Here is a 17,165-nt window from a genome sequence, read left to right as displayed (position 1 = left end):
TACTGGCTTAAGCAGTAACTCCTCTATTCTTTTTGGCTTTTTCTTAAATGGTATTGTAATGTCTTGTATTATAATATGAATGGTAATACTTAAGTCATGTCTCCTTGTGGAAGAATTTCCATGTCTGACTCCAGACTGCATACATGGATTGCATAATTGCATCTGAAATATGAGTTCAACATTATTTCTTGGCATTTGAGTAAAACCTCATACATTTCTATTATATATTGCATCTGTGCTCTGACATAGTACGTTGATCTGTACAGATACATTGCCAACATTGTTCTTCATTTAGCTCTAATGTTTTCTGTCTGTAAAATTGCAGCTTTTCCATGCTGTCAAATCTGTGGTATTCTCTCTAGCTCTTGCATAGGTGTTTTTTTGTGTGTCTGTGTGTGTGTGCGAAGATAAATATCGTTGCACTTTCTAGCACACATTTTAGATGAGAAGCACTGGATCTAAACTTTTGAGCTCTCTTGCAAACCAACAAGTTAGGTTGACCTAAGATTTTACTCAGGATTTCTCAGATATGACTGGTAATGTGTTATCAGTGTGCCTATCACTTTGTTGAGCTAAGCCTGTTTCTAATTACCAATAAGTTTTAACTGTGCTCTTTTAAGGCAGTGTAACAAGCCCTAAAATCTGAGTTGAAGGAGATAAGATTTCAGGAAATACGGCCGTGTAAGTGCACAGTCAAATGCAAAATGCACAGTCTTTAAATCTAGTGTGGTAGAGTCTAGTTGTGACACAGCTTGGTCTTAGAAAAATGTAGAGTTATTAACAATGAAGAGTAGATTTTTGTTATGTTTACAGGAGCGTCCTGGAAGTACAAAACCTAGATTGTACTGTTAGATAGCAATGCAAGAACTCATTTTGAGTTTTTGAGCATGTTCCTATTATAGCTGGCAGTAAATTTAACGGTTGTCTTCTCTAAGACTTGTACGCTGTTGCAGTTAGTTTGAACACTGCTGCACAGCAAGAAGAATAAAATAGTGATATGTAATGTTTGTGAATACAAGATCAGAAAAGTTGAAAAAATCCAGTATTCTGCAAACCAATCAATATACTAATTCTGCTTTGCAAATCAAACTTAAAAATGAGAGAGCTGTTAATACCATCTTGTTATGCTATGGGGAATATGCAGTAAATCCCATTATTTATCATACCGTAGTGAATTTGATACTGTATACCATTTGAAGGCAAGTGTTCACATTCACTAGTGAATATAAATTAATACAGACTTAACTTGTGACCATATTTACTCCTTAAGATTCATACATTCAAAACTTGTTATGTTCATAAAATTTGTGAAAAGTTAATTCCAAAAAGACCAAGTTGCTCCTTACCTATCAATTTTATAGACTTTCAATTAGGGAAATCAAAGTTTAGCAAACTGAATCAAAAGTTCTTTGAAAAGTCGGGGAATAATTTATGAGAAAAGATTAAGTGAGTTAAATATGCATGGCTTAGTTAAAGAACAACTCTGTGGTTCGTGAAGTTGTGCAGATATACATTTAACAGATACAAACAGCACAGTGTGAGTGGAATTATTAAAGGTCTGCTAATCATCTGACTAGAATAGGGGAGTGAAGTTTTTTTTGTGTATCTGAAAATCAGAGAGACTAGCGATTTAAAAATTTTAATCTTTGGGTCAGCATAGCATGCTTTGGGTAATCTTTAGCATGTTCAGGTAGGATAAGGGTCAGGAATTGAAAATCATGAAAGAGTCACAGCAGTTTGAAACAGATGGTGTTTCATTATTTATCATAATTTCAAAGATGTTTTTGTTTTTTTAAATGGCTGGAATTAGCATAATTAACTAAGGTGCTTGGAAAATATGAATTAGATGTGAATGTAGTACTAAAAAAAAAAGTCATGAAAATTTGCAGGGCAATTGTGTAGGAAACTACTTAACTAATAAAATTCATAGTCTTACTCTGTCAGTTCATGTGAAGACATCTTTAGAAGTAATACACAGAGCACATTTTCACAGAGCAACATCTCATGAAAAGAATTCATTATGCAAAATGACTCCTCTAGGAAATTATTAAAATGAAACATTAATTGAGAATTTGTTTCATGAGGACAGACAGTCTTAATTTTTGAGCTAAATGGAGACCACAGTGGAATAGGATGAAATCGTTGTTTTTTAAAATCCCTGGAGTGAAGTCACAGAGTGCTAATATTAAGTTGAAATGAGTATCAGTTTCCAGTGCTAGAAAACAGTTTCACGGGGTTATTAATGCCAAATATAAAGCTCATTTCCTTTCACAAAGTTTTGCAGTATTTTGGACCTGCTGCTATAAAGTTCTGAGCAATCTGACCCCACCCCATTGTGCCATAAACATGAATTTCAGGTTATAAATATATTTTACGGTATTCTTCACTGTTCATGCCAATTGGGAACAGGACATTTGGATTGGTTTCAATGTACACAAAAGCAATTTACAGTTTCTGCTCGTTTTTGTTTAGGACCACATGCTAGTTTGGCTGAAGGCACATGCAGATTGCTGAATTTTGAGAATAATTCTTCACAGCCTTTTTCATTTTATGTGTAGAGACTAGAGATTGTTCCATAACATTGAAAGAAAGATGCAGCAAACTTTTTTTAATTTCATTTTTATATTTATTTCTCTGTTTTTGTGTATATGCCCAGCTCCTACTTGTCATTTTCTATCATGTTCTGCTCCTCACATCATTTTTATTTTATCATTTTGAGAATCATGTGTGAAGTAAAATGATGGGACCAGCACAAAATTTTTGGATCTGATGTGTACTGGTTCTTCGAGTTTGCACGTATCTCCAGTCATGACTAACTCTAGAAGGTCACACAAATAAGAATCTTGCAGTATTGCAAGATTGATTGGCTACAACTGAAGTCGTGATACCTTTTTGCCTTTGAGTTTGCACTGTTGTAATATGACAGTGGTGGTAAGCTATCCACAGTGATGTTACATGATAGATCCTATTAAGGGTGAAAGCTAAGAGTGTGTAACAGATGAGAACGCTCCCACAACATCCATTGGACTAACAGCCAACTCAAGGGAAAACAGATGATGATGATATATATTCAGTATGTTTGTTTTATGGTTGTCAAACTGACCTTACAAATGTTAATTATAGGAAAACTGTGTGCTGAAATGTGTAAAGATCTTTTGACGCTTACAGACAGAGCCTATCATGCGGTTTTAGGAGTGTGATAGACAACCTGAATACACCACTTACTGATTAATTATATGGTGAGGGCTAAGAACCAAGACATCCTTTGCATTGAATGCATGCTGTCTGCTCTACTTCTTGAAGTCAACTGTTATTTGCTACACATAACCAGTATCCTCCTCATACTGCTACGGGGGATGCACAGAGCATCAGGTAACACAACAGTTTGTGTTACCATTCAACAGTGCTGAAATGTCATATTATGAAAGTTTAACTCAGCTCAGGTTGTGGCTAAAAATTATCTTGACAATGTATTGACCCAGTTAAAAAAAGAAACAGTAAGACTATTTTATAATGAGATAGCTAACGAAATTTCAATTGTTCTGTTTGTTTCTGCATTTTATTTTTCAGTTATAAACAGATGTGACTTACTTTTGCTTTGTTATGTGTTATGGATAGGAATAATTTTTTTTTAAACTTGGTTCATATTTCTGAAGAATTTCTTGCATTTACTTGTCCATCTGCCTCATGTGGCGCTGTGTTAGTCATTATTGCCAACATTCCATTTCCAGTGTTTCTTATCCTTCTTCAGATTTTCCTTGGAGCAAAAAAAATTAAAAAGCACATCATTAATTTTAACAATTCTTAAGGAATTGTTTAAGCCTGGTGGCAAATTCCCTGAGAGTTTTCCAGTCATGACAAAATGTTATTAACGGAGATGAACATGGAAAGTGTTCCAACTCAATGTATTTGTGTGTGTGTGTGTATATATATATATGTATATATATGTGTGTATATATATATACACACACACACCTGTGTACCTTATGTATTGAGGAATTGGAAATATCATGGGAACATGTACAGAGCTATCAGGCTAGTTTCAAGTTTAAAAACAATACTTTATTGACCTGATGTTCATTAACAGTACATATTATCAATGGTTCTTAGTCATGGTCAGCACACATTTAGGATATTTCTCCTGTTATTTCTTAACAATCTTGTAAACTAGCTGAATGTAAAAAGAAGAATGGAAAAAAAAAAGAAAAAAGAGGGGAAGAAAAAGGTAACTGTGGGCTCTGGTCCTTAACTGTCTTAGTTTCAGAGTTCAAGGTGATCAGACTTAAGAGCTCTTCAACAAGGAGAGCTGGAAATGAAGAGGACAGTCTTTTCCCTCTCTCTTCTCTAACCTTAGTGCTTCTCACCCCATCCTCAAAAGAAAAGGGGGTGATCTCATGATGGGGGAGAGAGTGCTGGGGATGAGGACTTCTGTTTCTGTTGTTTGTTTTTTTTTCTTTTTTCTTTCTGCCAGGCATCTTTCTTGCTTATTTTGCAGAATTTCTCTGGTTTTATCAGATACTGCTTTTTCTGCAGGATAATTTTAGTTTTATAGGCCACCTTTCCTGCCCACACTATTTGCTTTGTCCTTCATGCAAATTTTACTGCTTGTGGATGTTTTTCTCTACCCCATTTGTGCAGCTGTACCACAAATCTGTTTGCCTGTTTGTGGTATGTATATACGTTAATATAAATAACTGTTTTAATGATCTGTGTCTAGGTTTAAAAAATAATGTTAATTTTAATCTTGCTTTGTCTACTGCTTTAGGGGAGTGCATTTGTAGCGTCTGCCTTGTTTACAAAAGGCTCTCCATCTTTTTTTCTCCCTCCTTAGAATGTGCCATTGTGACTGTGCCATAGTGATCATAAGTATAAATTATGTAAAGGAGTACAAAGGGTATGTTTTCCCTTTTGCATTTTCATTTTCAATACCATGTTTCTTTAAGGAGCTATAGTATATTGCATATTACTATCACCATTTCTTCTTGAATACTTGCCATTTATGGTATCCAACTGAGGACAGAGGTGCTTAAACTTAGGAAATCTTAATTTGAGAGAATTTAGTCTAATTGTCATTAACTTTTCCAGTGATATTGCTGACCTTATTCCAATGTCTCAATGGTCTGATTTAAACAAACAAACAACTGAAAAGTCTGCATTTTGTTTATTCTATATTTTGCTAATCTTTATGCTTTGGTATTCATCATTTACCAGACATAAAAAGAAAGAGGAAAAAAAAGAGAGAAAAGGCAAGTTACTCCCTTTTTTGGTTTTACCACTCAGAATGTTCTCATTTCCTCTCTCTTTTGTCTTTCTGTTGCTATACCCCCATCATGCCCAAAAACATCACCTGAGAGTCTGGGTTGTATTCCTTTTACTGAAATTAGTGGGATTTTTTTTCCCAGTGGGTTTCAGAGTTAACCCCCAGTCTCTTTTATTTGAGTTAATATCTCATTTATTTATCCTGATTTCTTTGTGATATTCTCTGCTTAAGAGTCTTCAAACTGTAACTAGAGTCAGCTTGCCCTAAAGCTGTATTTTTAACAGCTGAAGTGTGTGCATTTGTGTATCTGTGCAGATAATTCATATTTTAAAATACATACCTACATGTATATACATATATTTACAAATGCTCCAGGAATCCTACTGTTTCCTACTTGTTTTCTAGTGTTTCTCTGTCACTCTAATTCACTTGCATCAAGTTATATATCTTTTTCCTCCTCAGTTTTATATCACCTGCATATTTGATCAAAGCACAATACATCTCTTTCCAGTCTTCATAAATATTAATTATATTAATTGAATGTTAAATTAAATATAAATAAAATTAAAAGATTAAATATTAAGAGATCTGGTGTTGGTGGCTAGGAGACCAGATACCCAGAAATTCTCTCCTAGTTAATGTTATACCATTTGTAATTGTTATGTTAATGGCCCAGCAGCCAATTATGCATTTCAGACCACTGTATTCATGTTCATGTCACATTGTATTTACTCCCTAAAATAGATTGTTGAACTATACTAAAACAATTGATAAAAATTAGTATAGATTTCTAGTGATTATAGTACATGACCAGAGAAGTATACTGACTAAAGCTGATGCTTGTTCCCCAGTTCTAAGGCTGCTGTCTTTGTAGCTTGGTCTTGGCTATATTTTTATGCCTAATCATCACTGAGGGGGAAAAAGAAGTATCATATTTCTACACTTTTTTCCTTATTATGATTTCTACTCTTGGAGTTTTCACAATGGAAAACCTAGTTTGTGCTTTACATTTGGCATTTTATGTAACCAGAAGATATTATGTATTTTTTTTGAAAAGCTGAGCTTACAGCTCTTATTCAAACCTGTATTCAGTGTTGTGGAAAGGATCTACACGTTCTTTGTGTTTGCTGCTGAAACATTCCTGCAATTGTATCACATGGTCTCATATGTTCAGGTAAATTGCAAGTGTCTTGACAGTTCTGTTGTCTTACTAAATCTTCTTTAAAGCTAAACTTGTAGCATGTCTTAATATGAAATTAAAATGCAACTCCACGAGGTTAAAAAAATAAATAAATAATGATGGGTGAAAACTAGGTTCCTTGTCTTTGCAGCATGTTTTCTCTAACAATATTTTCTGCATTTTTTTTTTTCTGTGAAAGGTTGATTCTTGGGGAGTGTGAGCTGTAAACCATTTGGGGTAAAGCAAATACTTTTTTTTTTTGAATTGTTTCCAGGTTCTAGCCTCCTACCCTGTAGTAACTCTCAATCTGTTTTTTTTCTCTTCTGTGGGGATCTCCTGTTCATCATTTCAGTAAAGAAAAACAGCTGCTAATTGGGAAAAGGGTGAGCATTCAATACTCCAAAGATTTTAATATTTCTCACCTTGGTTTCCTACTGTAGCAAGGTTGCATTAGGAAGAGTGGGCTACACAACAAGTGCTGTGTCCAGTAGAAGACAGATGTGGACATACTGGGTTGAGTCTACTAAATGGATGCAAATGTTCTTCGGCATTTAGAGCATCTAACATCTGGAAAGGTGTTATTTAATGCTTGTAAGCTTTTTGAACACTAACCTAAAGGTGTTTCTATAAGAGTTTTTTCATACTGCCTCATTCCAGTGTTCATTGTATAGTGACAAATCACTGGTAAGTACTTGATAAATATTACTGTTGAAACAGGTGAGACTAAAGGATAATATCCCCTGCACTTGGAGTAAAGCAGTGAGAACCTGTGTGAAAACTCTTTTCAAACCTGTTACTGACTTAAAAAAAAAAAATCGGGTAACTTTTGTACACATGTTCTGAAAAAGGATAAAAGATCTTAATTAGTTTCTGCACTAAAAGAAAGGTAAGCAGAAGAGTATTTTGCTTTATTCTACATCCTGTTTAGCAACCATCTCTTAGCCATCTGTGGCCAATTAGTCTTCTTACAGCTACAGACCAAGTAAAGTGCTCCTCTCTCAGCTGTGCTCACAGATTACTCCAGAAGGTGCAAATGTGTAGCAATTTAATATTCCCTAGATTTAATCAAAGGATAAGGACAAAGGTGTTGCTGTCATTAATACTTGTATGCGAGAATCGAACCTAATGTGCAATTGACAGGAAGATATGGTCCTCCCTTCCTAAATACCATATAAATAATGAAAGAACTAACTTCTTCTGTTCCAAATTTTCATAATGTAGGAGAAAATAGCTTACATCAAAGGAAATTTATATTAATGTTGATATGGTAAAAAAACATATAATGTTTTTCAGAGATGACATGAATAGAGAAGATTGTTTCTATCACGTAAATGAGGGTATAAAAATAAAGAAATGTGAGGAGAATGAAGCAGACTAAAATATCAATATTTATGCAAAGATGGCGCTCCTGTGTGGAGGCAGGAGCTGGACTCGATGATCCTTGTGGGTCCCTTCCAACTCAGGAAATTCTGATTGTATGTGTAGAAATTAAGCTTGCTTTTCCTTCTGTTAATTTGTAGTTCATGTTGGTACTGTTCCATCGTTGTGTTTTCCTTGTTATATTGAACAGTGAATCCCAAAATGGGTGATTGATTTATAGACAGTTGTAATTCTAGTGATATGACTTGCAGTCTCAGCCGTTAGCAGAGGGAAGGCTAACTGAATGGAAGACCCTTTACTCAGCACAGTTCTGATGAGCATACTGTAACTTTCACATTTCATCGTGAAACTAAATAGTGTATAGTATGTCCAGTTTAAGAAATTCATGAATATCACAATGACTTAGTTAATCTCATCGCTGTAAATAACAGAAAGTGTAGAGGTGGTTCCATGTATACATTATAATGTCTGTTTTCTCTTCTACAACCTTATTTACAGCAATTTCTTTTGCGAGACTCCCAGGAATTTTTCAACACTGATTAGCCTTTTAAATTTTGTAATAGATACTGAAGAGAAGGGTGTTCACAAAAGTTTTACGAAGTGGCAGTAGGTAAAAATAAAGGTAGCTGTAGCTACCAGGTTTTGTATATTTGGTATCATAATATCCTACTGGAAGACAGACTATATTAAAATCTACAAAAGTAGATTCTGCTGTGCATACAATCATTTCTATGAAAAACAAGTTTTTTTAAAAAACTTTATTTATGTATGTTCAATCAGAATGAAATAGCAGAATGGTTGCCATGTATATGTGATGTTTCATCTACCAAGATTTCAGAATTTCCGACAAATGAGGTCAGTGGCTACCTGACCTGAATTTAGACAACTGTATTAGAGAGGAAATTGGTTCTAGTATATAATTTCCTGAAACAACCTCAGGGAGTACATGGTTATGATTACTTAGTGGCTTTAAATCAAGGCAGCTGGAACAATATTTGTAATATTTGGCAGTTTAAAAATATTTTCTTAAACATAAAATTATGGATAACATTTTGGCTAATGACTCGTTAGTATCATGATTGAAGTCAGGAAAGAAGAACTGCATGTTTATGTAGCACAGATTCTACCAAATGGCTGTGTGAAGATACAATTACAAAGAATGACCGCTGTTGAAAGGATTATTTGGCTAATTCATAGATAGGATAACAGCTTCTATTCAACTTTATTTTTGAAGATTTTTTTCTTTTGGAAAATTGAATAATTTAGATGAAACTCGGTTGAACAACTAAAAGCAAAGTAGGTCATGCTTTGTGTAGGGCATCCTACCCAGTATCAGCTAGTGAAACCTTCTTGAGTTAATTGACCTACAGAGTGCAAGCAAATGACCTACCTATGCAAGCAAACGAATCAAGAGAAAAGAAATCTGGGCAATAAATGTGGAGTGGAGTAATGTTACTTGGACAAAAATATACTGCAAGTGAGGTTAAAGAAGCAATGATAACAAAAGCAGAAGATTTTATACTCAAATGAGATTGAAAATCAAGAAAATACTATACTAGTAGTCCATCAGAATGAATTTGATGTAGATGTCAGACTAACATTGCTTTAATATTGATGTAACCCCTGTGATACTGTAATGAATTGATGAATAGAATGGGATATATGCAAAGATTTTGTTGCTAAATAAGTGTTTAATGTGTGACTTGAATTTTACAGTGTGTTTAGGCCATGAACTAGGAAACATTATTAAAAAAAATAAGGATAGGCTAACAGAAAATGTGAAGTTGAGGCTGGCTTACTCTGTATTGCTACTGTGAAGATCTCTAACCAAGTTGTCCATCAATAGTATAGAGATTGTGTGTTACTTCCCCACTTCCTATCAAAGAAAATAAAATGTCCCCTTGCACATAAATAATCCTAGCTTGGTAGAGCAGTACTTATTAGATAATAATGTTACAATTAGGAGAGCTATAATCTAATTTTTGCTCTAAGGGGCAAAGCTTACAAAAATATACCAAAGAAATATGAACATCAAACCAGGCCCATTCTGCTCTTCCTTTCAGTTAAATTACACCGAGGAAACATTTTTATCTCTCAGTATCAGTTCTCATAAAAAGGTTGATTTGATATTATGCAGATTAAAGGGTAAAAAATAAAAATCCAGAAAAAAATAACCCAGGTAGTATGACACTGTGTGCTGCAAAACTAAGCCTGAGTTAGAGATTCTCTTTCAATTCCTTATAGCTTTGTACTCATCTGAGAGTTAATCAGCACAGCTTTACTGATTCCATTTCTTCAATTTACCATGGATATTTCCTGTCCTTCAGAATTTCCTCTGTATCTTCATTATTTTTGTGAAATGTGTCTGTTGTGAAAATCCTGTCTGGCAAAGCAAGACAGGCAAAAACTCTGCCCCAAGTTATTCTAGCTTAAGTTTCAAATCTGAACAATAAGTTTGAATCTCCTTTTCAGTGTACCTGTTTTCCCCCTTTTTTGAAGCTCTCTCTGATTTTTGAATAGAAAATGAAGTTTTTAAGCTCAGTTATTCTTGTGAGGTCTGTTATCACTTGCAAAATGCATTTTGCAATTGCCATGAAAGAATACTATACGCAGCTTCAGAAATTTCCAAAAGGTCTCACACTGCCATAGTCAGTAATGTGCTGCCAGCCAGCAACTCTTGGCATGTGTTCAACATGCTGAGCTTTCATAACCAACTGGTAGCTTTTTAATCAAGCTAAATGTGAAAAATCAGATATTCCTTTGTGTGAAGAAAGAACGATTGAGGATATGTAATAAAGAGCCTACATTTAAAAAACAGATTTTAGAATTTCCACTTCAACCTTATAGTGAGTAGAAAAATTAGACATTAAAAACAAATGAACTTTAAAATGCAGTTGGGTTACATTATGGCATCCTTTGAATAGCTTACATAAGCTTACTTCCTAGATACAGTATTTTAAAGGTTTTTGAGGAGTTTGTGATTCATGCCAAGATGGTAGGAAACAGAATTCATGCAGCACTTGGGGAAAATGAAATACTCCTGAGGCAAATACTCTTGAGGGAAATAATCTAATGAACAGCTGATTTTGTAAATTCATCTTGTGCATGGGGGTGGACAGTGTCTCTATATAGTCTCTCACCTGGTAAGGCTGCAAAATGTACATTGTTTCATCAGATGTATTGCAAAATCCTTGCAGTAACTTCTTTATACCACATCAGTCTTACATATTTTTTTTCTTCATATTAACTGATGTATAAAAATACAGCTTGGAATCAATTCAAAGCATCAGTTTGCGTCTTTAAGCAGTGTGCTTAAATACTTTGTTGCATTGTGAGCCAGATGATATGTTTGCGAAGAGAAGCTCTTCAATTTTTATATTGTAGAGAGAAAATTTGAAAAGAAAATTGGCAAACTTTGTTTTTCTCTTTCATTCACATGCACAGCAGTTGAGGCTGACAAGAAATAGTTTTGAAAGAACACCACTGCATCAAACAATCTATAAGTTTAAACTAAAAACAGCATGAGAAAGGGAAAGTCTGATGGGAGATTGTGTCATCTTATAACATAGCTGTAGGAGGTTGAGCCAAGGGCTTGAGAACCCTATGAAAGTGCCAGTGAGGGGGCAGAAGAGAAGAAAGTATGTGCATCTTATGCAGAAGAAGAGAATTAAGTTCAGAGAGGTGATAAAACGTTAATAGGCTAGGAGTTTATATTGCGTGGAAACTTAGCAGTAGATGTTGTTAGTCAGAACAGTGTTTTTAATATTCAACATGTACTACTCTGTAGGCACTATGAAGATGTATCATTTTACAATTCAGTTTTGCAAACAAATTCAAATGGTTGCTGAGATTAACCTCTACAGAATTTACTGCAGGTTTTAGATTTCTACCACAACCCACAAGAAAAAACGTCCTCAGTTTATGCAGAATGGCAGCTGCAAAAACAGCTTGTACCTCTTTCCTAACTTTTAAAAAGACAGAATCACTTTTATTTGCCCTCAGATCATGAGCCTCTGGAAAAGGCTAATTTCATATAAAGGAAGTTTTTATGTAGTCAAAGCATTTATAATATGGGAACTTTAAAGTCCTAAAACTAGGATATGGAGTAGAAAGACTTCACTACTTTTTTATTGTTTATAATTGGTATCTAGTGGGCAAAAATAAATACCATTGGGATTAATAAGCAAGTTAAGGATATAGCAGCTCTAAAACATGTAACATCAAATATGCACAACCTTAATTAAGCCAATCAAAATGCAAAATGGCTTAATTCCTATGCATTGATAAAAGTAATATTTGTTATAATTGTATTTTGTATCTTTGTATTAAATTACTTCCACTTTAAAGTAATTCTAAATACTATTTCCAACCAGTAATAGTGAGTGCAAAATACTAGAAACATACTTGAAATGAAAATAGATGTACAGCAAGTATATGATACGTTTCAATTGGAAGTTTTTATTACTTGACAAATGCAAATTGTCAAAAATATGAAGTAGATCAAGAAGGACAAAGAAACTACCAGTTTTTAAAGGAAAACTACCTAGGATATGCTACATTATCTAAGAAATCTTCCCAGCCCTCATGTCCTAATAAATTCTAAAGCTCTTCTAAAACATTTAAGTGTTGAAGCATTTAAAGGTACTATGCGGATATGAATATAGGCAGAAGCAGTGGCCAGACAGCAGGGAGATTCTATCAACACTCCTATCAGGAAAAATTAGGGAGAACTCAGCCATTTTCAGTTGCATTTGTGATCTACCAGCAGGTGAATTAGTATGCTCAGTGTTCCAGCTGAGCTGCTTTCTTTTGTACTGTTTATTGCTTGGCTGTCTGGTGTGAAACAACCTATATAAGGACTGTGTGAGGAATCCAGAAGTATTTGGTAGGGTGCATCGACATCTACTCATGCCTATTAAACCTCAAAGAATGATGATTCTGGAGAAAAAAAGATGAATAACACTGTTTCAATTCTGAATTTTCATTTCAAAATCTTTGTAAAGTATATTTATTTCAAAATATCAAATAAAACACTTTCATAATACAAATCATCACTATATGGTATAAAACTTAGATTATCTCATGAGTTACTCCACTTACTCTATTAAAATATTTTTTTCCATTGGCCATAAATCTTGAGGCAAGTGTTTTTATATACAGTTGTACTGTAGCAATTTCTGTGCCTAATTAATATAAAGGTTAGGTCATGTTATGTTAATTTAGACAATCATTGTATGCAGTTCTAGCTGCAGCATTAATATGAACAAAAATGTCTTGATGTGAAAGTCAGTCCAGTGCTTACAGAAGTGAAGAGGAAGAAGAAGTGAGGTTAAAATTTGTTTATATTATGTCTTATCCTTCAGTACAGCAATCAATTCCTAAGTCCTTCAATTGAGAGCAATGTATATGGAATGAGGTATATATGTGGTGCAAGGGAAATGATTAGATATATTCAAAGTAGAGAATTCTGGATTAGGAATCCTGAGTTGTTTTCATGATTGTTCTGCTGATAAGCTGTAAGCCTGGGGACAGCAACATTACTAATTTCAAGCCTTCCTTGTGAAGTACCTTGATCTTATTTTATGGAGATACTGAATTCTTTCATGTTCATACAAGTGAAAGAAAGAGCAGAGCTCGGGGAGAGTGGAACAACTTGAGTGAGTTTTATAGGTACGAAATAAACACATCTCTGAATTGCTTGATTTTTTTTTGAAGAAATATGTCTTGCAGAAGACCCATGTTAAAAAATGATTAATATATTCTTGTCAACAAGCTCAGGGAGATCATTGCTAGCTATCCTTTCAGTCTTTGAAAGATATGAAATTAATGGGACTCTTTACGTGCTTAATGTGGAAGAGGTGGTTTTGTACCTTACTGAACTGAGATCTAAAGCCCATCTGTTTTAGTCACTGAAAATTCCGTGAGGTCTAACTGTTGTGTCAGTCTAGCTTCAGAGAGTGGAAGCAGGAGACTCTGTGGAGCTCAGGTAATAGACACAGATTTATGAGGTGGGAATCACAGTTGTACCATGCCATCTGGGATAGTATGCACTACCTTGTACCAGATATCATATTGATGCAGATCTCTGTCAGTCAGATTTGTACAGCATCCACCACAAAGTGTTAGTGCATAAGCTGTGTGAAGCAGCTACAAACTTCAGGTTTGATTTTATAAGAAGGGAATATCAAATGTGAACACTAAGAAGGTATTATCCCTTTTATATACAGTTGCAAGGCCACTACTGGAATACTACTTTTAGGTCATCTACCATTTAATGAGGATGAAATCTTAAAAATAAATAAATAAATCAGAAATATACTTTAACAGAGAAGATTAATAAGTTAAGTGGTGGCTTGATCTTGGAGTATTGGTAGTGATCACAGGGGAAGGATTTTTCTCATAGTAGGCAACTTCAATCTAATAGGTAACGATACAGCAGCAGCTGGTCTTAAACTGGTATTACAAGCAGGATGCAAATTCTAACAACGTAATCAACTGTTGAAACACTTAGCTATGGAGGTGGTTGGTTCTCTTTTATAGCAAGTCTTTAAATCACGGCTGAATTCCTCTCCAGGCAATACAGTGCATCTCAGATATTGTGGACTTGATGCAGAAGTTGCTGGTGAGATGCAAAGGAGGTCAGGTCATGTGGCCATTGTCCCTTCTGATCTAAAAGCTTCCGAGTTGGAGGCACAGAATTCTCTTAATATCTTAATGCTAGCCTGTTTCTCAATGTGCCGAGAGATTCAGCTAGTCAGAAAAAAGTTCAAAACAGCTGTTGCTTAAATGTCATCTGATGGTATTTAAGCAGAAAACAATTTAGAGGAATAAAGTACTATCTAGACATCCTAATCAAGATGTGTCCCTATTGTACTGGACACTTAGTTTGTGCGGTAAAATACAGTCCTGGATATTGGGAATTGCTTGTGGAAATTGAAAGGGATTTTAAATCACTCATTGAAATTTTCTGATACGGTTCCAGAATGAGTTAAACTATTTTTAATGACCAGAGGGACTAGTCATTTCTGAAGAAGGGAAGAAAATTATGGCCTGGAGAATAAACATGATGAAATTGGTAATTTTTTTTTTTTAATGAAAAGATTCAGATTGAGCAAATTCATCAATAAATACGATGAGCAAATGTTTAACCTTTAGGTTTGGTTTGTGTTCGCATTCCAAACTAATATAATTAGAGAAGCTTAAACATACGTGAATGTTGAACATATGTTTACAGAGTAATTATGTTTAACATCAGGAAGTTCACAAAACGTTTTCTATATTCCTGTGTTAAGTACTCTTTTGCATTAGTATTTTCTAAATGTCCTGTTGAATAGTACATTAAATTCTAGGTTCTTTCTAAGTTGTCTGAAGTGGCTGTTTTACAGAGAAAAAATTTTTCTCAGCTGTAGTAATTTCTTGCATTTAACCATTGTTATTATTTCCATATGTCTTTTTACTGTGACATTTTCTTCTAGTAGGCCAACAGATTAAGGCATTAATAAACTGCATGACTAAGCAAGTTTCTTACTGTAGCTATACTTGTGTGTTTCAAAGTGCCAGTTTGTATAAACAGTCCTTGCTACTACAATTTCACCTTTGTATGGGATTACCTTTGTTCAAAGCATACCGAGCCAGTTAGTGATTAACAAGGGATTGGCTAACATAGCTCATTGCATTATGCAATTTTAATATTGCACCTCTTTTCACCAGTGGAGGGTAGGGGGGAAAAAAAAAGGGCAAGTTTCTGCAATCAGCTTGTTCATCTGAACTCTCCATAGGCCTGAATGCTCACAGTCCATCCCTCGAGCAGGCTTTTGCATGAATGAGCAAAGCAGTATTACTAGAGCAAAAGGAGCTAGACACAGCACAGCTGTAACAAATGGTGTTGCCTCCAGCTCTGCTGAACCCCATTACACTGCACTGAATGTTGCCCTGCATTAGTGGCGTCCTGGGATCAGCCTCAGCCCACAGGTGGCCCTGTGAAAAGGCGGGGAGTGGATTTGGCTGTGTCCTGGGCACCACCACTTGGTGCTTGAATCCTCGCGTGGCGAAAGCCTGAGGTGAAGGTTTGGGCCTTGGTCCCTATACTGCTGCAGAGAGGTGTTTCTGCATGTCTTCCGTTGGGGTCAGGGCTGCCTGGAGCACTGGGGAGCCCCTGCCCCAACAACAGCCTAAAGAAAGAGGGCCTGGGCCCAACATGTGGGAGCCGTGGGAGCGTGCCTTTTACTCAAGGAACTAAGCGCTTGCAACCAGTAAATGGAATCCCCAAAGCCTTGCCTTTCACTATTTACCTTTCTATTAATGGAGCCTAATGTTATTACAAACTCATTTATAGCACTTTTTGGTGTTATTTATTTATTTAACAGGCACACAAAAGGACACCCTGAGCCTATTGCAAGAGCTAGCCTGCCATCTGGTGGCCGAGGCTGCCGAGGCACAGCACTGTCCCCGTGCCATCACCCCCAGAAGGGGCGAAAACAAAACAAAACAAAACAACCCGAGGGTGGGCCGGGGCCCGGCGCCTGGCGCGGCGGCAGGCGGGGCCCCTGAGAGGACCGGGCCGCTTGGCGGCAGGTGCCGCGGGGCCTCCCCTCCAGGCCCGTGCCTCCGGGCCCGGCCGGTCCCTCTCGGGTGCCCGTAGCGGGCGGGGCCGGGCCGGGCCGTGGGCGGGCGGCGGGGTGCAGCGCAGCGCAGCGGGCGGCCATGGCGGCGGGCAGCGCCATCCAGATCCCCAGCCGCCTGCCGCTGCTGCTCACCCACGAGGGCGTCCTGCTGCCCGGCTCCACCATGCGGACCAGCGTGGACTCGCCGCGCAACATGCAGCTGGTGCGCAGCCGGCTCCTGAAGGGCACGTCGCTGCGCAGCACCATCATCGGCGTCATCCCCAACACCAGCGACCCCACGTCCGACTGCGACGACCTGCCCTCCCTGCACAGGTGCCACCGCCAGCTCGTCCCGGCTGGCACCTCCGGGGAGCCGGGCCTTGGGGACGGGGCTTTGCTGCTCGGCCTCCCTGGGGCTGCCTCTCCCCTACCCGGAGCTTCTCCGGAGGGGACGCGGTGGCAGGGACTGGGGGGCTGGCGCATGCCAGAAGGTTGGGAAAGCAAGACCGGGGTGCAAGAGAATAACGCGATTCGATAAAGTTTAGGGTCATTAAGGCTCTACCCATATTGTTTTTTGTTGTGGTTTAATAAAAGTAACACAGGTAGAGACCTAGGTTCCTAAAAGCTAATTATATTTCTGTGGAATGAAGTACAAATAGAACTAATATGCTTTATTCCTTACAAAACTTTGTTGCATTAGTGGATTCAGTAACGTTTTGCAAGAATGTATTTTAATTCTGCT

General features: G+C 36.7%; 2 protein-coding genes across 5 annotated transcripts in view; both read left to right on the top strand.

The window, feature by feature from the left end:
• Nucleotides 1–16,370, top strand: part of LOC308176787 (uncharacterized protein) — a gene marked incomplete at its 3' end in the record, with an annotated part of 75,159 nt that extends 58,789 nt beyond the window's left edge. The window contains exons 5-7 of one of the 4 annotated variants that reach the window (XR_013938598.1): nt 4,832–4,894; nt 5,212–6,434; nt 6,640–6,677. Coding sequence is in view for 2 of the 4 variants with exons in the window: in XM_080552965.1 (XP_080409091.1) it covers nt 4,832–4,894; nt 5,212–5,476 (328 nt within the window). The other 3 variants (XM_080552965.1, XM_080552971.1, XM_080552967.1) reach the window with 3 other exon arrangements.
• An 84-nt stretch (nt 16,371–16,454) lies between these two features.
• LONP2 (lon peptidase 2, peroxisomal) overlaps nt 16,455–17,165 on the top strand; it is a 39,956-nt gene continuing 39,245 nt past the window's right edge. The window contains exon 1 of the mRNA XM_080552943.1: nt 16,455–16,756. Coding sequence (XP_080409069.1) covers nt 16,524–16,756 — 233 coding nt within the window. The 5' untranslated portion in view covers nt 16,455–16,523. The remainder of the gene's footprint in view (nt 16,757–17,165) is intronic.

Source organism: Anser brachyrhynchus, assembly GCF_964034855.1.
Source record: "Anser brachyrhynchus genome assembly, chromosome: 12".
Classification (NCBI taxonomy): domain Eukaryota; kingdom Metazoa; phylum Chordata; class Aves; order Anseriformes; family Anatidae; genus Anser; species Anser brachyrhynchus.
Note: the sequence above shows the minus strand (reverse complement) of the source record. Positions and strands in the feature narration are given on the sequence as shown.